Below are 27,140 nucleotides of genomic sequence, written 5' to 3'. Positions count from 1 at the left end.
ACTCGCACCGTTTTTTTTATAAAATCGTCCCTTAATACTTATTCTGTTTCTATAAATGTCATATTTATTAATATTATATCATTTTTCTCACTTACTATGGACCCACATATATTCCTAATTCCTAAAAAAAAAAACTATTAAAAAATGTATCCACCCCACCCTTACCACTTTATTTGACAAATATCCCGCTAATTATATTTAAAAATAAAATTCATTATCAACTAACACCTAATAAATTAATAAGTCAACTAAATTATGTAAAAGTCTATGCCGGTCAAATCGAGACGAGTATTAAGGTATTAAACTTACAGAGTTAAATAAAGACTGGCCTCTTAGTTTGGGAAGAAAGACCGAACATCAATTTCCTCCAAAATTTATAGGCTTTGAAGATACGACGTTATACAAATACGTTCTGTAATACAATCAGTATTCTATCAAAGTTAAGGTTTGGCTTCTAATGCCCAACAGATGATGTTCGTTTAATTTCTGCATTGCTTTCCTACATTTGACGTGTCCAGAAAAGGATAATAAGAGGCTGTAGCCCAACGAGCAGCATAAAAAAATAAGATGGGCCCAAAACACTACAAAAATAAGATGGGACCTAATGGAATAATAATAATATGGGCCCTAAAAAAATAAGATGGGCCACATAAGGCTTACCAACCAATTGGGACGGTTCGGTCCCCCCTGTGGGACCCACTTTTTTGCATAAATTACCAAAATACCCTTCTAAGGGAAATTACTGAAAATACCCTCAAACACAAACCTTCTGATGGGCTCAGACCAGAAGTTAGGGGCCCATATCTCAGCCTCTAACAAGCCCAAGATTCCATGCCCCTACACTTGCCTATATTTACTAATAATGCCATCCTGCATTACTATAAATATGTCTCACCTAATCCTTACTGAGGTATGCAATTATTCCCAAACCAACTCTCTCACTACTTTCTCTCTCTACAAGGACTGACTTGAGCGTCGGAGAGGGTTTTCCCGGAAACCCCCCGGGCCAGTTTACGTTTGCCGTTTTTGTAGGACAAACCACGACCGATCGGAGGAAAACGACAGCCTGGTTGACGAGGCTTCCCCTATTTTCATACTTAAGCATTTTCTTCGCAGAAACAGTTGGCGCCGTCTGTGGGGAAGTCAACTACAAGCCATGGTTAACACTCGACGAAACAGACAACAGTCATCCTCTCACCGATCAGGGTCCCATCCTAATTATGTGCTGATGCCTATTCCGGGGAACGGAGATGATCATGATGGCGACCAAGACCATGAGAACCAGCAGCCTTGTGTTGAAGGTCACCTGGGGAACTTGGCCACCCAAAAGGATCTGGAACATTTGGCTGCTCAGGTCAATGAGGCTATCCACAACCTCCAAGGGAGGGGAGAAGGAGGACCTTCAAGGAAACATCCAAACCACCCAGCTAGCTCAAGAGTGAGCACGACATCTCACACCATCCACAGGGCACAGCCTCGAAGTGTGATGGACAGGCTAGGAGACAGGGGTGGGGCACAGCCTCGCCCAAATCAATCAAGGGCCAATCAAGATGCACGCCAGATAATTGAAGAGCGACGGTTGCACAGAGGAGACCTCGATGCTCGAGACCTCTTACACAAGAGGCGCCTCGAACAAGCTAGAGAAGCCATCAGGAATGATAGGATCACCCGAGGTCTACCCCCCTCTAGTGTCAGGACTACAGTCTCTGCACGAGATCACCCCACTCCTTCAAAGCAGGCCGAGCCAATCGAAGTCAGCTCCCGAAGGACATCTCCCACAAGGAGGCGGCACTCACCCCTTACCCGAACTAGAGGCCATTCCCCCAGGCCACGGACTTCACTCCCTGACCAACATCCAAGGGACCATTCATCCTCTCATCGCCCTAGACCTCGTTCGCCTTCGAGAATAGAGAGGAGCCCTCCGCGCCGTGAGCGAACATACTCGCCACCCCCAGAGAGCAGAGGTAGGCATGCCTCCCCAAGAGGAAGGTGGGACTCCCCCCAACCAAGAATTGATAAGCACAGACCTACCTCATCATTGCAAGAAGCCCTCACCCCATTCTCCCAAGAGATAATGAACACCCCTCGCCGGGATAAAGTGAAGGTTCCTACCATTGAAACTTTCGATGGAACTACGGACCCAGAGGAGCACATGGCTGCCTACGCAGCCCAAATGAGCGTCCAGACCGGGTGTGGAGCCACTTGGTGCCGATACTTCCCTACTACTTTGAAGGGTCTGGCCCTTATCTGGTTCAACAAGCACGTAGCAAAAGGAAGTATCAAGAGCTACAATGAACTTGAAAGAGTTTTCATCAGCCAATTTGCGGCGGGTCGGAGGCACCAAAAGACAAGTGTCAACTTAATGGCAGTCAGGCAAGGAGATACGGAGACCCTTCGCAATTATGTAAAGAGGTTCAATGAAGAAGTCCTGAAGATACACAACCTTAAGGACGAAACCAAGTTCACAACCCTCTTGGCGGGTCTCCAACCGGATGACTTCAAGTTTGAGCTGATCAAGTCTGGGGTGTCGAACTTCGAAGAAGCCATGGAAAAAGCCCAGAAGCACATCCAGGCCACAGATGTGTGTAAAATCAGTTGGGGAGGTGAGCGCAGTACAAGGCAAAAACAAAAGCCAAGTTGGGGAGAGCCCTCGAAATCGGAGAAAAAGAAAAATGGCAGCCCCGATCGAACTCAACCCTCCCTCAAAAAGCCAGTGATAGCCGAGGACCATGGTGAGGATCCGAGGTACAACCGCAACAGGCGAGAGATTTACCTTGATCTAAAGGGAAAAGACATCCTTCCCAAGCCCCCTGCAATCCGAACGCCCGAGACAAAGCGAGACAAGTCGCAGTGGTGTGAGTTCCACCATGAATGCGGGCACACCACGAAGAATTGTAGGGAGCTGAAAAGGGCGCTAGACCACCTGGCTGATCAGGGCAAGCTGAATGATTACTTAAGGAAAAATCCTACCCCGAAAGGAAAAGACAAGGAAAAGGAATCCGCCAGTGAAGATACGGGGGATTACATTGGAGTGATAGCTGGAGGCCTAGCCGCAGGCGGGTCTGTTAGTAAAGCAAAAGACAGCTTATGGGCACTTGAACACCAAGTCCTGAAAGTATCATCAGCCTCTCAGACAGCACCGGTGATGACCTTTGGCGGAAGCACTGGTCGCCCAATCCAAGAGTCCTATGACGATCCCCTGGTAATCGAAATGAAAGTTGCCAACTCAACAGTCGGGCGAGTGCTGGTAGACAGTGGGTCGTCTGCCGATATTATCACTCTGAAATGCCTAGAAGGGCTCAAATACTCCAAGGATGATCTGAAAACCATCTCCCAGCCGCTCATTGGGTTTGGAGGACAAGCCGTGCATCCCCAAGGTACCATCAGGCTACCTGTCAGGTTGGGACCTAAGAACAAAGGAAGACGACTACTGGTGGACTTTCTTGTCGTGGACATCTCCCTACCATACAATATCATCTTGGGTCGACCTCTACTAAACAAAGTAAAAGCCGCAATTTCTGTGTACCAACTTCTCATGAAATTCGAGTTGGAGGATGGCACTGTGGGAAAGATCTTTGGAGATCAGCAAGTGGGTAGAAGATGCTATGTCAACAGCCTCAAAAGGGCGTCAGACACCCCCCAATCCCCAGCCAAGAAAGTCAAGCAGGAAGAGACCCCACTGGTCCTATTCACCGACTGTCCCTCGGGATATGATCGTCCTAAGCCAGCAGAGGCAGACAAGGAAGAGGTACTGCAAGAGGGTACAAATCGGATGGTCCGAGTAGGCACAGGTATTGAGGAAGCACTACGCAATGAAATCTTGTCGGTCCTGCGAGAGTTTAAAGATGTCTTTGCTTATACAGTAGAAGAGATGCCGGGGATAGACCCATCCACCATGACCCATCACCTTCACATCAAACCAGAATACAAACCCGTCAAGCAGAAACTAAGGCATCAGGGGGTGGAACGCAATGCCGCAGCCGCAGCTGAGGTAAAGAAGCTCCTAGAAGCCGGATTCATCAAAGAATGCCAATACTCAGAGTGGCTGGCAAATGTGGTGCTAGTCAAGAAGCCAACAGGCGCTTGGAGGATGTGCGTCGACTTCACCGACCTTAACAAAGCCTGCCCGAAAGATGACCATCCCCTACCCAAGATTGACAGGTTGGTCGATTCAACAGCCGGCCACGCCTTGTTCAGTTTCATGGACGCTAATGCGGGATACCACCAGATCCCTATGGCTGAAGAGGATCAGCCCCACACGGCCTTCATCACTAGCCAGGGCGTCTACTGCTACAAAGTCATGCCCTTCGGGTTGAAAAATGCCGGAGCCACATATCAAAGATTCATCAACAAAATCTTCGAGGGGCAGTTAGGTAGAAACGTCGAAGCCTATGTCGATGATATGATCGTGAAATCAAAAGCCAAGGCTGATCATGTCACAGATTTGAGAGAAACCCTTTCAACACTTAGAAAATATGGCATGAAGCTCAACCCACAAAAATGTGTTTTTGGAGTCAAAGGGGGGAAATGCCTAGGCTTCTTGGTGGATGAGAGGGGCATCGAAGCCAACCCTGATAAAATCCAAGCCATACTAGACATGGAATCCCCTCAAACCGTCAAACAAGTCCAAAGGCTAACTGGATGCATAGCAGCCATGGGGCGTTTCCTCTCAAGGTCGGCAGACAAGAGCTTATCATTCTTCAAAACTCTCAAGGGGAGTTCATTTCATTGGGATGCAGAAGCCGAAATAGCCTTCCAACAGCTCAAGGATCATCTTTCTAGCCTACCAAAACTTGTATCCCCCTACCAGGAGAGCCCTTATACTTGTACTTGGCCACGTCCGAATATTCATTAAGTGCTGTCCTGGTGGCTGAGCGAGAAAAGACCCAACACCCAGTGTACTTTGTCAGCCATGCCTACAGAGGAGCCGAATCCAGGTATTCGGACATAGAGAAACTTGTGTTCGCCCTCGTAATGGCCAGTAGAAAACTCAAACCCTACTTCCAAGCACACCCCATCAAGGTTCTCACAAGTCAGCCAATTCGGAAGATCATTGAAGGGAGGAATCACTCAAGTAGAATGACTGACTGGGCTGATCAACTCGCAGACTTCGGATTAGAATATGAGCCGAGAAGAGCAATCAAAGCTCAAGCCCTGGCAGACTTCCTTGCTGAATGCACCAACCGCCCTGAGCAAAACCTCGATTCCACACCGTGGATCCTGAACGTAGACGGGTCCTCCTCCAAGTCCGGTAGTGGAGCTGGTATCCTCATTGTATCTCCTTCAAGGGAAAGGTTCGAATATGCTGTGAAGTTTGATTTTAACGCCTCAAACAATGAGGCTGAATATGAAGCCCTCATCCTTGGTCTAGAATTATGTCAAGTGGCTGGAGCAAGCGCCATACATGTTTTCTCAGACTCGCAACTCATTGTGGGACAGATGACGGGGGAATACGAAGCCAAAGAGGATAGCATGCGGATGTATCTAAACAAAGCCAAGAACATGAGCACCGCACTGGCCGAGTTCCAAATTCAACATATCCCGAGGGGAGAGAATACACAGGCAGATGCTTTGGCAAGGATGGCTAGTTCGGCTGAAGGGCTTACCCCAAGAACCATCATGTGGGAGGTGTTAAGAGAGCCAAGCATCAACAAGCCCGCGGTCAACTACCTCGACCGATCCAACACTTGGATGGATCAGATAGTAGCCTACAAGAGAAGCCAAGAGTTGCCTGAAGATGAAAAAGAAGCAGCCCAAGTAAAAAAACGAGCTGAATGGTTTGTATGGTATGAAGATAACTTGTATAAGAAATCCTATACACACCCACTCCTCAAGTGCATTACCCCCGAGGATGGTGATTATGTGCTAAGGGAGATACATCAAGGGGCGTGTGGAAGTCATCAAGGGTCTCGAACCACCGCTGGTAAGGCACTCAGAGCCGGATTCTACTGGCCCACTCTCCAAGCAGATGCGGAGAAGCTAATACGTCATTGTGAAAAGTGCCAAAAATACGCTCAAGTCCAACATCTACCCTCCAACAAACTAACAGCCATCATTGCCACACTACCCTTCGATCAGTGGGGTATGGACCTCCTAGGCCCTTTTCCCCCCGCAACGGGGCAGAGAAAGTTTTTGTTGGTCGCCATCGACTACTTCACCAAATGGATTGAAGCCGAGCCCCTTGCCTCAATCACAGACAAGCAAATTCAGAAGTTCATTTGGAGAAACATAATCACTCGCTTTGGCGTTCCTAGGGCCTTGATATCCGACAATGGAAGGCAGTTCAACAGCAAACCCACCGTGGAATACTGTAAGCAATTTGCTATACGCACCTACTTCAGTGCTGTATCACGGCCACAGACAAATGGTCAGGCAGAAGCTGCAAACAAAATCATACTCCATGGACTCAGAAACATGCTAGAAGGGTCCAAAGGGACGTGGGTAGACGACCTTCCCGGAGTACTCTGGTCTGCCCGAACCACAAACAAGGACGCCACAGGGCGGTCCCCCTTCGAGCTTATATATGGAAGTGAAGCTGTTCTCCCTGTAGAGGTGGGCATTACAAGTCCAAGGGTAACGTTCTATGACTATGAGGAGAATAAGAGAAAGAAGAGCCATGACCTAGACTTGCTTCCTGAAATAAGAGGTAATGCCTTACTCAGATCCATTGCCCAAAAAAGAAAGATGACAAGGCACTTCAACAGAAGGGTTAAGCATAAGCCCATCAACCAAGGAGACTGGGTGCTAAGGAACATCGAATCAACGGGTAAACAATCTGACATGGGAAAGCTAGCTCCTAACTGGGAAGGACCCTACAAGGTAACTGAACAAGTAAGGCCAGGAACCTTCCGCCTCGACCATGGAACGCCGATAATCTCAGAAGGTTCTATGTTTAAACCCCATAGATGTTCCCTCTTCCCTAAGAAGTACTTAGTTTCATAGCTCTTAGCCATAGTTTTCAGTGATGAACATGGGGGCATAGTGTATGTAAGCCCGCCATAGACTAAACAAACATCCCATCATTGTAAACAAAGCTTTATATCTTCAAGGCAATAGTAAAGAGCTCGGCTAGTAATATCGCTTATCGAAATCTTGTTTCTTGAATGTCATAAGCAGAAGCCAAATATCGACCAGGCAAGCGCCACCCGCGTCAAAAGGGAAAGACACGCCAAGCTCAGGCACATAAGCCCCCACACTTAGAGAAATAATCTAGGTCATTTTCAAGAATGGCGCTTCAACGTTCGCCCAAACATGGGGCTCATTAGTCCCTTTGGAGAACAACAGCCCATTCCCATACTTAGAAAAATAATCTAAGTCATTTTCAAGAATGGCGCATCATCGTTCGCCCAAGCATGGGGCTCATTAGTCCCTCCGGAGAACAAAAACCCATTCCTATACTTAGTGAAATAATCTAAGTCATTTCAGGAAGGGCGCTTCATCGTTCGCCCAAGCATGGGGCTCATTAGTCCCTTTGGAGAACGACAGCCCATTCCTATACTTAGAGAAATAATCTAGGTCATTTTCAAGAATGGCGCTTCAACGTTCGCCCAAGCATGGGGCTCATTAGTCCCTTTGAAGAACGGCAGCCCATTCCTATACTTAGAGAAATAATCTAAGTCATTTTCAAGAATGGCGCTTCAACGTTCGCCCAGGCATGGGGCTCATTAGTCCCTCCGGAGAATAAAAGCCCATTCCTATACTTAGTGAAATAATCTAAGTCATTTTCAAGAATGGCGCTTCACAGTTCGTCCAAGCATGGGACTCATTAGTCCCTCTGGAGAACAACAGCCCATTCCTATACTTAGTGAAATAATCTAAGTCATTTTCAAGAAAGGCGCTTCACATTTCGTCCCAACATGGGGCTCATTAGCAAGTCAAATCTAAGTTCAAAAACAGAGAAAGTTGAACAGATAGAAAGACTAAGTGAAAACAACATCAAAAGCCGAACTGCGGCCAGACATGTTCAAAAGTACAACAAAACCCAAATCAAAGACATAACAAGTCAAGATACATCAAAAGCCACACCTACGGCAAAATCCGAGAAAGCAAATAACATAGTAAGAAAACAAAAGCCTAGAGATGAAAAGGCGCGCACGCAGGCGGCATAACAGAAGCTACTCAGAAGCAGAAGAACAACCAAGAGAAACACCGGGCTTCAGCACGTGGTACAGAGCCTCTCGATCACTTCGAACCTTCTTCGGATCACCCCGAGAGGTACGAGTCGGAGGCCCCTGGGAAGAAACCACTCTAGAAGAAGGCTCCGCAGCCGGACCTCCAGCCTCCGCTGTCATGCTCTCAGTCATGGTCCCGACAACGTCCTCCCTAGCCAATCGCTCCTGCTCCTCCCTGAGCATGTCAGACATAAGAGCCTCCTCCTCGGCAAGCTTCATGGCACGATAATCTTCCTCGAAAACGGCAAAGTCAGCAGAAGGAAGCCTGCGCGCAAACAGCTCACGCATCTTGTCCAGAGTGGACTCCTCCCCAAGTGTAAAAGACTGCTGACCCACACTAGCTGAATAAGCCGCCCCGGCCTCGGACTCCTTCCACGCCTCAATGTAAGCTGGGCCATCCTTGGGCTCCTTGCTCTCCGCCTGGGCTACAAGTAACTCTTCCTCAAGCTTATCCACCTGCTTTTTCGTCTTTGCATATGAAGCTTTACATGACATGTATCTCGCCTTCACCTTGTCATGAGAATTCTTCCACTTATCTGACTTCTCCTCCGCCGCCTCAAGCTCGGACTCCATCTTCTAATTCTCAGCCTCAAGATCGGACACCCTGATAGAAAGCTCCTCCTTTTGCTTCCTAAGACCATCAAGCTCAACCTCCATACTCCTAAGGTGATGCTTGCGTCTAGCCATAGCCGCCGCACGAACGGAGAGCTACACCATCAAAACAAAAGAGTTAACATCCAAAGCAAAGTTAAAAATTTCAAGAGAGATATTCAAGTACAATTACCTCAGCCCAAGCCATGTGGAATCCATCTAACTCCTCATCCTGAGGAATCCCCTCAAAATACTCATCATCAGCCGGGGTAAAAAGCACGTTTAAGCTCCTAGTAAGGCGCTTGAAGCGATCTTTCTCACTAATCACCATGAAGGGAGGATCGTCAGGACCCCATGGTTGACCTTCTCCTACCTTCCTCTTCTTCGAAGCCGGGGACGAGTCATGTCCCTCACCAGCGAAAGCCGACTCAGCACCATCAGCCTGGAGGGGAACATTGTTATCCTCCACCATATGGTCATCACCTTCATGATCCGACTCCTCAACATGAACAACCGAAGGAGCCTTCCCAGCAGAAGCTTGTACGCGCCTTGATGCCTTCTTATGATCCTACATAAAAACAAGCAAGAAGCCAAGGATGAGTTAGAAAATCAGGGTTGAAAAAGATCAAAGGGGCAGGAACCTCGTAACCAGCACGAGAAAGCTTACTGCAGGTGGCGGAGGAGCCTTCAAAGCACCCGACGCCATCTTGGCCTGAATCTGTGCCCTCAACAACTGTACCTTGGTGATATGACTCGCCATGGGATCCTCACACCTAGTTAACTCTACAAAAAAAAAAAAAAAAAAACCGAGAAGGAGCAGCCACACCCAAGGGGGAGAAGGAGCAGCCACGCCGAAGCTACCTTGCCAAAAAAAAAAAAAAAAAAAAAAGGGGTGAAGGAGCAGCCACGCCCAAGGGGGAGAAGGAGCAGCCACGCCCGGAGCTACCTTGCCAAAAAAAAAAAAAAAAAAAAAAAACCGAGAAGGAGCAGCCACGCCCAAGGGGGAGAAGGAGCAGCCACGCCGAAGCCCTCCCAAAAAAAAAAAAAAAAAAAAAAAAGAACGAGAAGGAGCAGCCACGCCCAAGGGGGAGAAGGAGCAGCCACGCCCGGAGCCACCTTGCCAAAAAAAAAAAAAAAAAAAAAAACCGAGAAGGGGCAGCCACGCCCAAGGGGGAGAAGGAGCCACGCCTGTCCATGCCATCATGCCCCACTCATACTCGCTCGACCGTGCTCGCCCATCTATAAGTCGACGCCTCTCGCCCGGTCCGCCAAGAGCAGCCAAGCCAAATGCATGCTCACTCGGTTCGCCCGACTTGGGGCTTGGCATACGATGACGCCAAAAGCCACGTCTCCCGAGTGTAACCCATATGCGCACCTCGCGCAAGGAAAAACAACAGCGAAGTCCCTCGCCCACACACCGCAATCAACACATGCACATCCTATGCACGGCAAGCGCGGACCCTTGTGCACCTCACCATGCCCACCCATGTGCTTATGTTACAGACCAAGCACCGCAAGCCACGCCGGCAAGCTCCGGGTTATTTCCTTCCGCCAAATGCCCGAGTTTTCAGCCAAACTCGCAAATTTGGCGTGGGGCTAATGTTCGGGCCCCCTGTGGGACCCACTTTTTTGCATAAATTACCAAAATACCCTTCTAAGGGAAATTACTGAAAATACCCTCAAACACAAACCTTCTGATGGGCTCAGACCAGAAGTTAGGGGCCCATATCTCAGCCTCTAACAAGCCCAAGATTCCATGCCCCTACACTTGCCTATATTTACTAATAATGCCATCCTGCATTACTATAAATATGTCTCACCTAATCATTACTGAGGTATGCAATTATTCCCAAACCAACTCTCTCACTACTTTCTCTCTCTACAAGGACTGACTTGAGCGTCGGAGAGGGTTTTCCCGGAAACCCCCCGGGCCAGTTTACGTTTGCCGTTTTTGTAGGACAAACCACGACCGATCGGAGGAAAACGACAGCCTGGTTGACGAGGCTTCCCCTATTTTCATACTTAAGCATTTTCTTCGCAGAAACAGGGACCATTCTATATAAGTCTTAAAAGATGCATTCATAACAACATTACTATTTTCTTTTTTGGTAATAAAGAGTGATTAGATTATGAGCTTAATAAAAATATAATACAGCATGTTCCAAGTTCATAGTTTATCCACTTCCAGTGGAGATAAGGCTATAGCCACAGATGGTCTAAGAGTTACGAAACAAACATGCTTTCAAAACATTAGTTTGGTTGTTTTCTGAAATATCATCAAAAGGGCATGGGGGGCAATGTTAATGCACTGATCCAACAGACTCAGCTGGTTCCTCGCCTTTCTTGCTATGAAATCCACCTCCATCAGTTGTTCTCTTCTTCTGAACTTCAAACATAGGCTTCATTGGTTTTTTAACAACTCCCTACATTTGCCAAACAAGTTTGTAAGTACAGAAACGGGTGCTTGATGACTTGTGATGTTGTCTACTGCTTCTTTGCAATCAGATATTATGGTGGTATTCTGCCAGTCTTTGGCTTGGCTATGGTCCAAGATGTGGCCATTAAGATTAGGGCTGGCAAAAGCTGACCCGACCTGATAACCCGACCCGAACCCAACCCAAAAATAGCGGGTTTTGGTTGAGATTTTCAACCCGATTAATTAAATGGGTCGACACGAACCCGACCTAAAGTTAAATGGGTTAAGTTTGGGTTGAAAATCTCAACCCGAAAACAACCCGTGTAACCCGATTATTTATATGGGTCAAAATCTGATCGGGTCAACCCGACCTGATAACCTGAAAAAAAGTTTTTTAAAAAATAGAATTTTTAAACAGCAGTAATTTTATTTAGAAAGAACGAAAATTTTGAAAAAAAAGGGAATACGGGTGGTATACTAATAGTAATAATGGGCCAAGCCCAAATTGCTATTGTTTTACCCTAAATGTTGAGAATGCAATACAAAATTATAACCCTAATTTCTACCCTTTCACAGTTTCACTCTCTCAATCACTCTCAAACTCTTTCTCTCTCTAACTGCGCCGCTTCTCGTTCCTCTAATCCTCTCATCCTCTGCTGATCTTCTCAACGTTCTTCTTTCACTTCGGTTCCTCTTCATCCACTCGGTAACATTCTTCATTCACTTTTTTTGTTCTTTCTCTAATTTATGCTAATTTTTTTTTCGGTTTTGTAATTGTTTTATCTGCTAATTTATGGTATTTTTTGGTTGTTTTATTCGATTTTATCGGGGGTCTTTTTCGATTATATTTATGCTACTGTTTCTTTTCTTTTCGATTTTTTTTGATTTTTTTAGGGTTTGTTCGTTTTTGTTTAGGATTTTTCCGATTTTGTTTAGGATTTTTTCGATTTGTGTTTTTCAATTTTATTTACGCTAATGTTTTTTATTTTTTCGATTTTGTTTTTTTTCGATTTTATTTTGATTTTTTCGATTTTAATGGCTGGTGTTTTCGATTTTAATGGCTGATTTTATCGATTTTAATGCTATTGTTTGGACTAATAATTTGTGGCTGATTTTTTGTTTTTGCTTTATAACTTTATTTTCCAAATCTGATAATAATATGGTTGTTTGTTCTTGTTTCTTCAGCAGAACTGCAGAAGGGGTTATCAATTTGAGAAAATTTGCATCTGCTCAGTACAATTGTCAACAAGCGTAGAACTTGGAACATATATTTTAGATTTTCAGATCTCATTTGATGTAATTGATGTAGCGTAAATGTTATTTTGTTCATTTGATATAATATATACAACGTTAATATCTATCATTTTCACTCTTAAGTTGATTTTATTATGCTGGTGATTATCAATTTGAAAAGTTTCTCAATTTTTGTATAATTCATTTAACATTTCATGCTTCCCCATATCTAAATATAAAATGGGTTCGGGTTGACCCGAAACAGGCAGGTTGAATGGGTTCAGGTTGACCCGAAATGGTTAGGTAAAAAATAAATCAGGTTGAACAAATCAGGTCGGGTTGACCCGATTAAAAATAGATCAGGTTAGGGTTGAGATTTTCAACCTGATTACTTAAACAGATCAGGTTCAGGTTTGAGGTTTTCAATCTGTTTAAGTCTGACCCGAATACGAACCCGACCCAACCCGACCTGATTGCCACCCCTAATTAAGATAGCTTGTGTTTTTGCAGCTGTGGCTGTAATTGTATTAAAAGTTCCAGCTATGCCAGCAAGGAACTTGTGGTCTTAATCTCTGCACACAATGGCATAGGAAGCAAGCAAAGTAGTTGTACAAAAGGAGGCATCACATTTAACAATAAACTTGGTCTGGATTGGGGATTCTATATTCATTGGTTTACCCTATTTTATGGTGGTGTTTTATGTGGTTTTAAATTCATTTGCCAGCCATATGGTTTGTTTACACCAAGGTCCAGTGGTCTTGTTTTCTTTTTGAAAAATCCATAAGTTCCTTTTGTTCCACAGTCTCCACAGACAGAAGGCAAAAACAGTTTGATTGGGAATATTCATAGATGAGGGATCAATGCATTTTAGATTTTCCAAAAACCAGTTTTCAAAATCACTGTGCAGATGTTTGAACTTGTCATTAAACTCAGCTTGATTCCAAAATTCAATGGCTCTAGGGCAATGAAGGAACAAATGGTCAATATCTTCCTGGACATGGGGGCAGAATTGGCATTTTCCATTTGGGATTACATGTCTGCTAGCTAAGTGGGAGGCAGTTGGGAGTCTACCCCAAAGGATTAGCCAAAGGAAGAACTGAATTTTTGGTGGACATCTTGCTTTCCAGACACAACTCCATTTATCACTAGAGGTAGATTCAGAGAATTTGTTATTCCAAACATGATTGTAGGCACTTTTTAGATTGAATTTGAGACCTTTGGAAAGGCTACCGTAGGGAGCATCTTCCCCAAACAGGGGGATGGGTATGGCCTTAATCCAGATGAGAATGTTAGTGGGAAGCATAAAGGACAATGCATTTAGACTCCAATTACCATTCCTCATGACAGAATCTAACATTTTGTTCTCCTCACCTTTGTTCAAGGGGCCATGGATCATGGATCTAAGACTACCCTTCCCTGTCCAATTATCATGCCATAAATTTATGTGAGTACCATCCCTAATGCACCAAGAGGTTAGTTTATTGAAAAGATCCCACCCTTTCCCTACATTCTGCCAAATATGAGACCTTTTTTGAAACCCAGTTGGGTTAATCCTATTGGTTATATACTTGTCTCTTATTAGGCTAGTGGCCAAGTTATTTCCAGTATTTAATTTCCAGCAAAGTTTAGTCATTTGGGCTTGATTCAAAATGATTGCTGATCTTACACTGAGTCTGTAATACCCTGTATTTTTATAACTCTTCTTTAAAGGGAGATAGATTGTAATAGTCCTATATTTTATAATTTTATAAAATATTTTATAGTCAAAATATAATTATTTCCGTTTTTAGTTAGTCCCTTTTAAAAATTTCGAAAAGTTTAAAACCCTATTTTATTTTATTATGACTCATATTTTTGGAGCTTATAAATACCTATAACCCTAATTACCTTCTCGGCCGTCATACATTCATTAGCTAACTGAACATTTCGCTTGTACGGTTGTTTGTGCTCAAGCTCAAGATTTCGTATACCAATATTGTGCATGCGCACTTATCTATCACATGAAACCAATTTTGATTTTTAGTTTCAATACCAAATTTTCAACCTTATGATTAGACCTCTCATGATCAACCAAATCATGATCTTTATCAACTAAAAATAATAGTCGTAATCATCCTTTTACCTGGTTCTTCGATCTGTTCGGATACTTGAATATAAACAATCATCGGAAGGTAATCATGCTTAGTCCCTTCTAATTGTTTGTGTATATTATTAGTTGTAATCACACGCACTTAGTCTATTCAAGTTATTTGTATATGTTAATTGTAATCACGCTTAGTCTCTTCAAATTGTTCGTGTATATTATTAGTTGTAATCACACGCACTTAGTCTATTCGAGTCGTTTATACGAAGTATATTACCTGTCAATTGTACGTTGCACATATTTCTTGGAATTGTATGTACTATACACTACTATTGTACCCATATTATTTGTGACATATAATATGATGTTTTGAGTTGGATTGATATTGCTTTTAAAGGTATTCATTATCGGTGTTGTGATATTGGTTGTTTGCGTGCAATCGGTGAGTAGTTGGTACCAGATTGCTATTGGTTATTTTAATCTTATTCGATTATGGTTAATTAGGATATATGATAGTTATTATCAAAGATGTTGTTAATTGATAGTTTACATATCAAATAATCTGGAGAAAATAGTGTAATTATATATGGTTGAGGTGTAGCTTCATAGATACTAAGTATTTTAAGACTATATGGGTCGAGTGTCGCATATTCGTTATGCACTTTAAAATACTATTAGTTTTTATAATCCACACTTTAAAATATTATGTGAAGCTACACAACTTAGGATTAGGTCAGTAGAAGGTTTATCAAAACCTTTCCTAGCTAGGCAAAAACCTAATGAAGTTCCATTCCAACCTATCATAAGCCTTTTCCAAGTCAATTTTCAGAGCAAACCACCCATTTTTGCCTTTCCTTGATTTCATTGAGTGGAGGATCTCAGATGCTGCAATGTAGTTGACCTCACACCCTCTTCCAGGGAGAAAACTATTTTGGTTTGGGGAGATAATATCCTTAAGGTGAGGTCTGATTCTATTGACAAGGATTTTAGACACTATTTTATAACTGGCATTGCAGAGGCTGATAGGTCTAAATTGTTTAATGGTTTCTGGATGCTCAAACTTAGGGATGATACATATGGTGGTGTCATTTATGGACTGGGGAAAGTTTTTAGACAGAAGGACATTGTCCACAAACTTGTAAAGATCTTTCCACAAACTCCCCCAGTGTTGTTGGTAAAAATGGGCATGTAGCCCATCAATCCCTGGTGCTTTCAAGGGTCCTAGGTCAAACACTGCTTTTCCTACCTCTTCCACATTAGTGGCATAATCTATGTTAATTTTATTAGAGTAGTGATGGTTCTGACATGGGGGAATGCTAATTTCTGAGGAAAAGATGTTGGAAAAGTACTTAACCACATGACTAGTCAAATCATTACCTTCTATTTCACAACCTACCTCAAATTTTAATTTCAAGATTTTGTTTCTTCTTCTTCTAATAATGACAGAGGTATGGAAATAGGTGGTGTTCTTATTCCCACTGTTAATCCAGTTTTTCCTTGATCTTGCCATCCAGAAAGCTTATTCCAGGTCATAAATGAGGTTTAACTCTTTAGAGAGTTCCTCACTTAGTTCCAGAAGATGTTTATTGTTTGGTCTAGACTTTAAAGCTTTTTGAGCACCACTTAATCTAGCAGACAACTTTTTTCTTTTATGGAAGATATTCCCTATATTGTCCTTAACCCAGGAAGCCATTGTTGTAGAAATATTTTTGAGTTTAATGACAAGGCCAGACAGGTCATTACTTAATTCAGTATCAACCATGTTTGCAAAACCTGGTTCTGCATACCAAAGTGGTTCCAACTTAAAAGGTTTTTGACTCAAAACATTTTGACTAGTGATTTGGTCAGTTACCAATTTAATTGAGTTATGATCGGATGTTTCTCTAGGAAGTGTGTGGACAGAAGTGTTTGGGAACAGGTTCATCCAATGCATATTAATCCAAGCCATATCAAGTCTTTGATAAATGGGATTATCCTTTTGTTTATTAAACCATGTGAACCTACTTCCTACACATCCAGCATCAACTAAACCACATTTGTGTTAGGTTATGATACATATGAATAAACATAAATCATGCGGAAAAACCATAAAGCCAGGAAACATATTATTTACACATAATCATTTAGCATAATTCAGATGCATACACTTTGTAGCGTGCCCTCCCTAGCTGCGCCTGAACCGAACAAGAACAAGTCTTTAGGACTCCCAGTGTCGTCCCTCCGTAGATAGTCCACAGTACGTCCGGATCCGCCTTAAGCTTGACCAACTAGAATCGCCCTTAAGGTTACTTAGGATTTTCGGCTATTTTGGGTTGCAAGTGTTTGGCTGATTTTTGCTTAAAAATCTTACCTTTGAATACTTCAAAATCGTCTATTAAATATGTGACCCTAGGCCTATATTTATAGAGTTTATGGAAAGGAATTATAATCCTACTAGGATATGGATTTATTAATTAGAATCCTATTTGAACTCTAAATAATAAATTTAATCTATTAGGATTAGGATTTAATCATTGCATGAATTCCGATAGGATTAGGATTCGTTACAAACACGAGTGTCGCACGACCACGAGGGACGCACGCACCCGCGCAGGCCTTGGAGCCCACACGAGTGGGCGCTGCCTCGCAGCCCACGAGCACACGCTCCAGCGCGCGCGCCTACGGCCTTGCTGGGCCTGGCGAGGCTGTGGCCTTCGTGTTGGGCGCTTGGCTTGCTGGGCGCGGGCCTGGCTTCGTGGTGGGCCTTCGTCTGGCAAGCCTCGTCCGATGCTTAATTCGTACGATGCGCTTCCGATTAAATTCTCGGTTCCGGAATTCATTTCCGATACGACCAATATTTAATATTTCCGATTCCGGAATTAATTTCCGTTTCGAACAAATATTTAATATTTCCGTTTCCGGAATTATTTTCCGATTCCGATAATATTTCCGATTCTGACAATATTTCCGTTTCCGGCAATATTTCCGATTCCGGCAATATTTCCATTTCCATTAATATTTTTCGATACGTACATGTTTCCGTTTCCGGCAACATCTACGACTTGGATAATATTTATATTTCCGATACGATCCATATTTCCGTTTCCGGCAATATCATTGTTTCAGGAGTATTCATTTCTTGCTTATGACGATCTCAGCTCCCACTGAAACCAAGATCCATCGATTCTGAATATCCATAGATGGGGTATTTAATGCCATTAAATACTTGATCCGTTTACGTACTATTTGTGTGACCCTACGGGTTCAGTCAATAGTAAGCTGTGGATTAATATAATTAATTCCACTTGAACTGAAGCGGCCTCTAGCTAGGCATTCAGCTCACTTGATCTCACTGAATTATTAACTTGTTAATTAATACTGAACCGCATTTATTAGACTTAACATTATATGCATACTTGGACCAAGGGCATTATTTCCTTCAATTTGTTCATTGCATCAACATAGCTATTAGCCTTATATTGTTTTAAAGGATTCCCACCCAGTTTTTCAGATTGACAAGTAATTTCATTGAAGTCTCCCATTACCACCCAAGGGATAGTCACATGTTTAGACATATCTATCAATTCATTCCAAGATTCTAATCTACTTTTGTATTTAGTACTAGCATAAATTGTAGACAAAAAGAATTTGAAAGAGGGGTTAGTGTTTACCTCAACCACAGCATGAATAGCATGGAGGTCCTTCCCTATCATCTGGAAATTGATGAAGGTGGGGTCCCACATGACTACGATCCCACCGGAGAGGTCGTACGGTTCAGCAAGCACATAGTTCTCAAAGGGAGTCTTCCTCATAATTCTTTCTGTATGTTTCGGGCTTGTTTTGGTTTCGGTTAGGATTGGGATTTGGGGAAGGTGTTCTTTGTAGAGATGGTTGATGTTTGCTTAGAAGCCTCGGCGGGCAATTCCCCTACAATTCCACGCGACTATGATCATTGGATCAGGGATTTTTTGAGTTCGAGAGAACTCCTTGTACTTCTTCTGAGTGAGGGGGTCGATTTTGTCGATAAATTCCTGACTCCTCTTGCTCCATAGCACCTGTTTCCTTACTACGAACTCCAATTCCATTTCGCAGTCCCCTTCCTCTATCTCCTTCACCGGGAGGACCTTGATCTCCACTTGTGGTAGGTCCTCCATCGTTGAGATCACCATTAGGGCATTCGTTTCCTCTTCAAAGGTCCCCCTCAGTATGTTTCGTGAGGTTAGTGGCCAAGTCTTCCTCACTTGTGGCAGAATTGGGATTGGGTCGCTTAGGAATTCCAGCTCCGGGGGAAACACATCCCATCCCACACTTGCTTCCTTGCTGATCATCCACCATCTCACAAATTTCTCCAGTATTGGGGAGAGAGCTTTGAGGGTTTTGAGGTCTGGGAGATGAAAGGGTATCATCATACCTCCTTTTTTTGGCGACATTTCCATGTCGTTGTAGGGGGGAATCGAGCCATTGAGGTTCCAGCATGAAATGGCGCATCGCCGGTGGGTTGACATCTTTCCATTGAGAGGGGGTTCTGAGAGTAAATCTCATTTGGTTGACATGGAATTCCGGGTAAGTCGGAATCGGTGCTTCCTTGCACACATAGTGGTTAAGAGAGTGATATGCGGTGGGTTCGATGATTGGGAAGGGGAATTCGAGTGGGAGAGGTTGGAAGGGAAGAGTGAACTTGGGGTTTGGGGTGTAGGGACTGTAGATGTACTTCTGGATGTACGGCGGTGGCTTTGTAAGGTCCGTTTCCTCCGACTCGCTTCCAAGATCGACCATTTGTTCGTCCAGGGAGTTCGACATTTTTTGAAGTTGGGGGTGTTTCTGATAATGTGACTTTTGAATTTGGAGAGGAGGGAGATGAGAGAGAAGAGGAGGGAAATGGTATGGTGTTTTGATCTGAGGTAGTTTTAGGTTTTACTGTGGATGAGAATGTGAAGGGTTGATTATGGGTGGTTGGGATTGGCTGAGTGGGCAGTGAAGAATGGACGGTGAAGAATGGAACGGATTGAGGTGATTTGATTGGTTTGGGTGAAGGTAGAATTAAATGAGGGGTGTGACTCTCCGTGTTCACATCAGAACCCAAAGGGTTAAGAATAGTTAGGTTTTCACTGCAGATGGGCTGGGGTTTTGATTGCTTCATTTGGGCTTTGGCATTATCTTTCTTTCCCAGTTGGGCTGAAAGCCTTGTAACCACTTTGTGGACCAAGACCGTGTGGTTCTTCGTCGATCCACTTGTCTTTTTGTTTTGTCCTTTTCGTATTTGTCCCTTATCTCCTTTCTCTGATTTTGTTCGTCCAACTTTCTTCCTTCCCTCTGTCACTCCACCTTTTGGGTTCTTTTTTTTCTTTTCTGCCGTTCCCTTCCTTGAAACATGGATCCAGGGGTTTCCTGCCTCATCATTTGGTGTTGTGTCTTGTGATTCTTCCACGTGTCGCGCCGTTTTTTCAACGGTAGGGATTTGGGTTTCTTCCTCATCCATCTTTTGTTCTTCTCTTTCCAATCGTCTCTTAGGGCATCTCTCCGTCCCATGGCCGATTGTTTTACACACCCCACAGAATTGTGGGATTTCTTCATACTGAATACTCTGTTTGAATGCTCCTAGCCATACACTTTCCTTCCTATGTTTTGCAAGGTCCAGGAGTACTTGGATTCTTGCAAATCTGACTCTGTTTTGCTCTATTGCATTCATGTCTGTTTTGATGAAACTTCCAATCTCGTTTGCAATTTTTTTCAACATTGATAGGGTGTGGAACTCGATTGGAAGTTCTGGGAGAGAAACCCAAACAGGGGCTTTCGAGATAACTGCTTGTGATGGTTTGAAGCCAGGTATCCATGGTTGTACAATGAGCATATGTCCCGCAATGAACCATGGCCCATTGGATAAAATTGATTCTCGTGTTTCTTCTGTTGGCACAGACACATTATAGAAGCTTTTCCCTAAGGCAATTAGTTGAAGAGGTTGGTGTAGCTTCCAAATTCTTTGGATGGAGGATTTCAGAAACTCGACTGAAAAGGATTTCCCAATGACCTTGATAATCAGGGAACGGACCCATCTTTGAGACAGAGAGGTGGCTTCTTCGCGACCTAGGCTTATAAAGGCTTCCATGGCAGGGTCATAGGTAGGGGGCGGGTCAGTTGCAACTATAGAGGTGAAAGGGGGCCAGAATTCGCTGGTGGTGGTTGATATGGGTTGCAATTTTGTTGTTTGGTGTTGTAGAATTGTAGCATATGATAGGTTTGGTTGTGGCCTGGGGTTGCTGGTGGTGGGTGATGGATACTGTGGTTGGAAAGCAGGGTCGGTGACGACCTTTGAGAACTGTGTTGCTTGACCGGCGGCCTCCGCGGTGGGATCTGGTGGTTGGGGGGGGGGGGTTCACTCGTTCTCACTTTTTCACTCTCACTGTCGCTCTCTCTCATCTCGTTCTAATACCCGTTACTTAAAGAAATTTAACCGCACTACTATTAAACATACCTATTCTTGTAACCGCTCTCCATCTCAGTTACATTAGATCTGCTTGCATTCGATGGACGATTAAATTTTCAAAAACACATACAACAACCGTTTAAAGAAAAAGTACTCTGTAATATAAAAATAAGGTCATTTTAGTATTTTAGGTGAAATCAAATGACTCCTCAACAGTTGCGACTTATACTCACAAACGTAAAAGCTTTAAAAGTGACAATAATAGCTCGTTTGGTACGAGGGATAAGGGGTGAGGATAAGGATATTTTATCCCTTTACACTCTTATCCCTTGTTTGTTTACAAGGGATTTTAATTTATTTGGGGATAGGGATAGGAGTAGGGATTAATAGAGCCTTTATATCCATCATTCTGTGCTAGGGGAGGAGCATGTATAGAATTGAGGATTTCTCTTTTTAATGTTAAAAGACTATTACCCTTTATTAATCATACAGCTGACTAGCTGAGTTGTAGCCTACCATTTTAAAAGGGGTAAGATCGATAGTAAATTTGTTATTTAATCTCTATTCTTATCCTCTATCATTCCAAACAAAGGATAGGGATAAAATAACGAATTCTCTATCATAAATTCTCCATCATTTTCCTAATTTATATCCTTATTCCTATCCCCACCTCATGCCAAACGAGCCGTAAATATAATGACCGATCAACTGTTATTTTGATGAGAAGCTAATGGTAATTTAGAATGAGGCCACGGCCATGGAGGCATTAGGCAAGTAGTTTTTTCAATCAATGGGTTAAGGATAATTTCGGAAGACCAATAAACTGCGGAATGATTTAGAAGGCAGATAGTACATTAACAATTTCTAATTAAAAACTAATTTAATAGAGACCAAAATACGAAATTGATGGATTTCAAGAAAGAAAGAGTTGTCCTTGATTGGATATCATATGATGAAGTTGAACGCCATGAAATTAGTGGCAAATTAAAAGAGGTAAATTGAACGCCATTCAATTCCATTCCAATAGAGAAATCCTAGTAGATTCAAAGGCAGGAAACTGAGAACAAGACCGTGAAATATAGGCTCCTTAAGATCTCCAAGTAATTGATATATATGAACCATGGTCGATCTATTGTTAGAATATTTCTTGAATCGGTCAATCCCCTTACTGCAACGCCCCAAGAATGTGTCATGAATCGGTAATAACCTAGTTGTATTCTGCAATCTTCATTCCTCGAGATAAATAAAATTGCTCTCTCATCTGCTTGTGGACGTAGATAACACATTGTTAGTGAACCATGTTAAACTTTTGTGTTCTTTGTTTACGTTATTTATAATCTTTCTCACTTCTGTTATAATATCTACAAAATAAGTCCCTGAGATAGGGTAGGCGCCGTACCATGTAAGCTTACCTTGTCCAGGAAAAAGGTTGAAAACTTAGCCTAAAAAATGGATCGAGTAACTGTTAGGGGGAAAAAACCCTCCCCAAGGGCATTGATCAAGGGAGACGGCTAAAGTAAAGAGACGGTTACAAACATCGATGGCAAGGCTAAAATTAAGAGACGGTTACAAACATTAAATGTTAGGGGAGTTACATCCAATAACTCCTTGATTAAATGATTGTTTTATGTTACAAATCAAGGAATCATGTATAAATAGGAAATTGTAGGCTCATTGTATGTATTCTATCACATTGCATAATAATACTCTACCCTTGTTCTCTCAAACCGATTATTGTAATCTAAGTATTATCTTGCTAGCTCGGATTGTCAGCACCTACCCTGACGAATTCCACTCTAGGTAGAATTTGTCCAAAACAGTAACTACGACAAGCAAAAGGTTAACCTGGATTGATGAGACTCAGTCTCCCATCGATCCTAATGATTGGCCAGGACTCGTATCATCGTAAATTCGTAATAGGAAACTAGTGCTAGACTCTTGAAGTTTCTAGCACTAGTTTCCCATGGACAGGCTAAATATGTGTCTTCAAAACTGTTAAACACGAGAGATAGATCAAAAGACATACTCGTACCAACAGTATTTTAGTTGACCTTTAAAGAATTACATATTTTAAGTATGTGAATGGGAGACAAATTTGCATAAATTATAGAGCCTCAAGATATGGAGAATCTAAGGAGAAAATCAATGCTGATTGTTCTTACAGCTAGTTTGCTACCTATACAAACCTATCATATTCACTATTTCATGTTCCATTATATGATAAACTAACACTTAATTACTACTATAGTGTTAGATTATATTAAGCCTAGTTTTTAATTATACTTACAAACTTAATTTCATTGAGACTACCGACAACCATTATCTCAAGAACATAGACTTGTTGATCCATCTCCTTATCATGAACACCATCGTACGTATCAATTACTAGCTCTATACTAAAATACACACCAGAAATAACACAAACATTAGAATTAATATCCTCCAACAAGATTACACAAACATTTAGGAATCATTCTCCGGCCTACCAATATTGCTGATAAGTTTCCTCAACCTAGTAATTTGATACATTTATCATTCATTTCCTAAAACATTTATCAAGGACTAGGGTGTAGGGAATAGGGAAGCAATTTCAAAAGGAGAAGTTAAACTAACTGAAAATTAAGCTTACACAAAATGTATAAAACAAGAACAAATATCATTACAAGGATCAAAAGGAGTAATTAGCCATATTAATTCATCGATCATATACCACAAACCCCAAACTAACTAACTACAATTAAGAGAAACAATCACCAAAAGGCAACTCATAGAAAAACAAAGTAAAAAAAAGTTACATTAACACCCCCCCCAATAAACAACAAGAAGAACAAATAAAAGTAAACTAAGTAGCCATTTATATATGTATAATATAGTTTCAAGGATATGCACCATTAATAGGTGCTATTGGGTAATCAGACCAACCAGACATTGCAGGAGAATTCATGAAGCTATAACCTCCATAGTTATGATCTCCACCACCTCCTACAGGCGCTGAATCCAATATTGTCGAATGCATTGGGGAAGAAGATGAAGAAGGCGATGTTGATCCTCCCACCATATTTCCTAAAATCATCGTCGTTGTCGTCCCTTGATTGTTTTCATTACCACAATAATTATTGTAATTATTGTTGCTTGATGATTTTAGCCTCTGATACAGCTCTAGAATATTGCTATTGCTATTGCTATTATTATTATTATGATTGTTCCCAAAATCTGGAACAACCCCAGATGAGTACCCGTTTACTTGGTGTTGGTTGCTCCTTTGGAATGACCCGAGTAGAGATCCGTTACCATACGAATCCAACCCGAGGTTCGTGCCCTCAGTTTTAACAGAAACGAAACCATTTGATATAGGGTTAGGGTTAGGGTTAGGGTTATGGAATTGATTTGACCCTCTAAGCAAAGACAAGATGTGGGAGTTTTGTTCAAGAGAAGGCCAAAGGATTGGGTTTGAAGAAGCTGAATGGAGATCCGAATGATGATGGTGAAAGTGATCCAACAACCCATTTCCAAGAAAACCCGGGTTCCCGTTCACTAGCAACTCGGTTGATAAACTCGCTTTGGCTTTAGCCATTGCATTTGAGGATGACTTGACTAACCCTGAAGAAGAAGAAGTTGAGCCACTTACAATGGTGCTCTTGTTCTTCCGACAGCCGCCACCAATGGGGACGTTTCTGAGGGTCCCACCTTTGGTCCAGTACCTCCGACAAGTCTTGCAGAAATGGCGAGGTTGGGTGAGGTTGTAGTTGTTGTAGTAACAGAACTTGGTGTTAGTTGAGTCGCATCTAGGGCACCTCAGATTTTGCTGGCTAGCGTTAGACGCCTCGGAAGCGGTGGTGGTGTTGTTGTTATTGCCACCGGTTGCGGTGGGCAAGAGTGGTGATGATGACGGAGTTGATGATGTTGCAATGGAAGTGGAAGTGGTGGTGAGAATTGGTGTGGTTGAATGAGGTGGAGGAGAAGAGAAAGGGATGGAAATCTTTCTCTCACCTAAAAAACTTGTAGGAACACTAGTTCCTCCCAATAGTTCTTGGATCATCTCTTTTTTTTTTTCTTTTTGGTTTCCTTAAATTTAGTGTAAAAGATGGTATGATAACAAAGAAATTAGAGTCTTTTTTGAGATCAACTAATTAGCAAAGTGGAAAAGCAAAAGCAAGGAATGAGTTTTGTTTTTGTTGAGCTTTGGGGTTTTTGCAAGTTCAATTTGAGTTGGAAAAGGAGGAGGATAAAAGAGCAAGTGCCAAGTGGGGGGAAGCTTTAGTTGGACACATATAAATATATACATGGTGAAACTTGCTTTTTGGTTGTTGCAATTAAAATAATAATAATAATAATAATAATAAATTAAAGTTAATTAATTTGGAATTTGGGGTTTGGGAATTTTTGAAATGTGGGTAGGTTTTTGGAGGGTTGTGTATGGAATTTTATTTGTCCTTTGTCTCCCAATCTGTCCTCTAGCTGCCTCTATTTGTATTTTCTAATCTTCTAAAATTCTAAAACTATAGATTTTGATATAAACATATCATCATTACAATCATGATTTTGGATGACTACAAATACAAACAATACAACTGAAAACATTAACCAACAACAGTGGTAGTTAATAACCCTTTTTTACATATTTCAACTACAACTAGTTTTTACTTGAATTGCCCAATCATATAACATTACCCATGCTACTGGTTTATTTTTCTTTTTGTTTTTTCTATCATTTTTTATATAAACTTTTATATAAGGCAGTCTTACACCAAAAAGCCCCTTGGTGTCATATAAGTTAAGTAATGAAATTAATTAGTTAGGCACTATAGTAATTAATTGAGCATTAGAACCAAGTAGTTAAACAATGAAACTAATTAATTAGTTAAGCAATAAAACCAATTAGTTAAGCAGTAAAAGTGGTATTTTCGGTAAGGCGATCTTACACAAAAGTTGCCGCATTTTTTATACTATTCGAGTATTCGGTTCTGTCAAGACTCGGGAGATATGCATGAGTTTGAATTCTCCTCCTTTTTTAAATATAATGGTGTACAGTGTACTAGTGTTTACACCTCATAGAACCAATAAACCTAAAAATGGTATGCTCTTGGCCAAAACCCCATGTACTAATTAATTAAATTGCAAGAGAAATTTAAGTTAAATGTTGTACGTAGTACTAATTCACTATCACAACATTTTTGGAAACCATAATACGGAGTATATACTTATAAAGAAGAAATGTGTGTCCTTTTTGTCAATAGTTTAAAAGAATTTTCTACTCGTATTTCATATATTAGGAATAAAAAATGGTAACAACGCGTTTTAAAAGGTAGATGTTTAAGAGATAAATAAGCTTAAGAAGGATTGAAGAGAAAGCCATCAAACAGAATAAAATTTCAAGATATATAAATAGCTTGATTGGAAGAAAATGTGATTGTCCAGAACAAGTAAAAGGTTGATAAAAATACAGATCGGAAATCTCATGGGAATTTGCTAAGCACGAGCAAATAATAATAATAATACTTGGTATTAAGAAAGTGGCGGGTAGGATTATGAGCAAATAATAATGAGAAGATGCAATCAAATTTAGTAAAAGAATAATCTTTGGTTAGAGTCATTGGAGTTTCCATTCTTGCAGATGCCATTCAAAGGTAATCATTACAGTTTCAATGTGGGGGAGAGAGTGATAAATTAAATTGAAAAACAGAGCTTATCATGTGCTGCTACGTGTAAAGTTACCATTGTTTTATACAGTGATTGCCTAGCCGAGACTTATGCCACAAATGGAGCCCTCCTTCCTTCATACTAATACAAGGGCCTCTTTGTTTATAAAACAAATCAATCAAGACATAGTCCATTTGTTGATTTGAGTAATTTTATTTTATTTTTGATGCCAATGAGTCACAATGTTATATAAAATTGCAAATAGAGGCGTGAGAAATTGAATTTAAGACCTTCTCCCTCCGTCCTTTAATACTCGCATCGGTTTGACCGGTGCGGAGTTTAAGACATTTGAATTGACTTATTAATTTAATGGGTATTAGTTGATAGTGGGTATCTTTTTAATATAGTTAGTGGGAAATGTGTAAGGGGTGGGGAGTGGTGAGTTGGGGGTGTGGATTTTTAAATGATTTTTTGTAGGGAGTAGGGGTGTAAGTAGGGTAGTAGTCTAGTGTGAAAAATAATATAATATTGGTGAATATTTCCATTTATATAAGCGGTGCGAGTATTAAGGGACGACCCAAAAAGAAAAGTGGTGCGATTATT

The 27,140-nt window shown here is 41.8% G+C and overlaps 2 protein-coding genes across 2 annotated transcripts; both read right to left on the bottom strand.

Annotated features, from left to right (window-relative positions):
• Positions 1-19,073: 19,073 nt before the first annotated feature.
• On the bottom strand, positions 19,074-20,579 carry LOC130470115 (uncharacterized). The gene has a single exon (XM_056839705.1). It carries the CDS (start codon positions 20,577-20,579, stop codon positions 19,074-19,076), a length of 1,506 nt encoding a protein of 501 aa, XP_056695683.1.
• Positions 20,580-23,506: 2,927 nt separating this feature from the next.
• Positions 23,507-25,165, bottom strand: LOC110775593 (dof zinc finger protein DOF4.7). Its single transcript, XM_056840840.1, has one exon. The coding sequence runs from the start codon at positions 24,934-24,936 to the stop codon at positions 23,773-23,775; it is 1,164 nt and encodes a 387-aa protein (XP_056696818.1). The 5' UTR covers positions 24,937-25,165; the 3' UTR covers positions 23,507-23,772.
• Positions 25,166-27,140: the final 1,975 nt, after the last annotated feature.

This window comes from Spinacia oleracea, chromosome 3 (genome assembly GCF_020520425.1).
Source record: "Spinacia oleracea cultivar Varoflay chromosome 3, BTI_SOV_V1, whole genome shotgun sequence".
Taxonomy (NCBI): Eukaryota; Viridiplantae; Streptophyta; class Magnoliopsida; order Caryophyllales; family Amaranthaceae; genus Spinacia; species Spinacia oleracea.
Note: the sequence above shows the minus strand (reverse complement) of the source record. Positions and strands in the feature narration are given on the sequence as shown.

Coding starts and splice junctions, on each gene's coding strand:
- LOC130470115 (XM_056839705.1), bottom strand. CDS start 20,579: ATGGAAGCCTTTATAAGCCTAGGTCGCGAAGAAGCCACCTCTCTGTCT.
- LOC110775593 (XM_056840840.1), bottom strand. CDS start 24,936: ATGATCCAAGAACTATTGGGAGGAACTAGTGTTCCTACAAGTTTTTTA.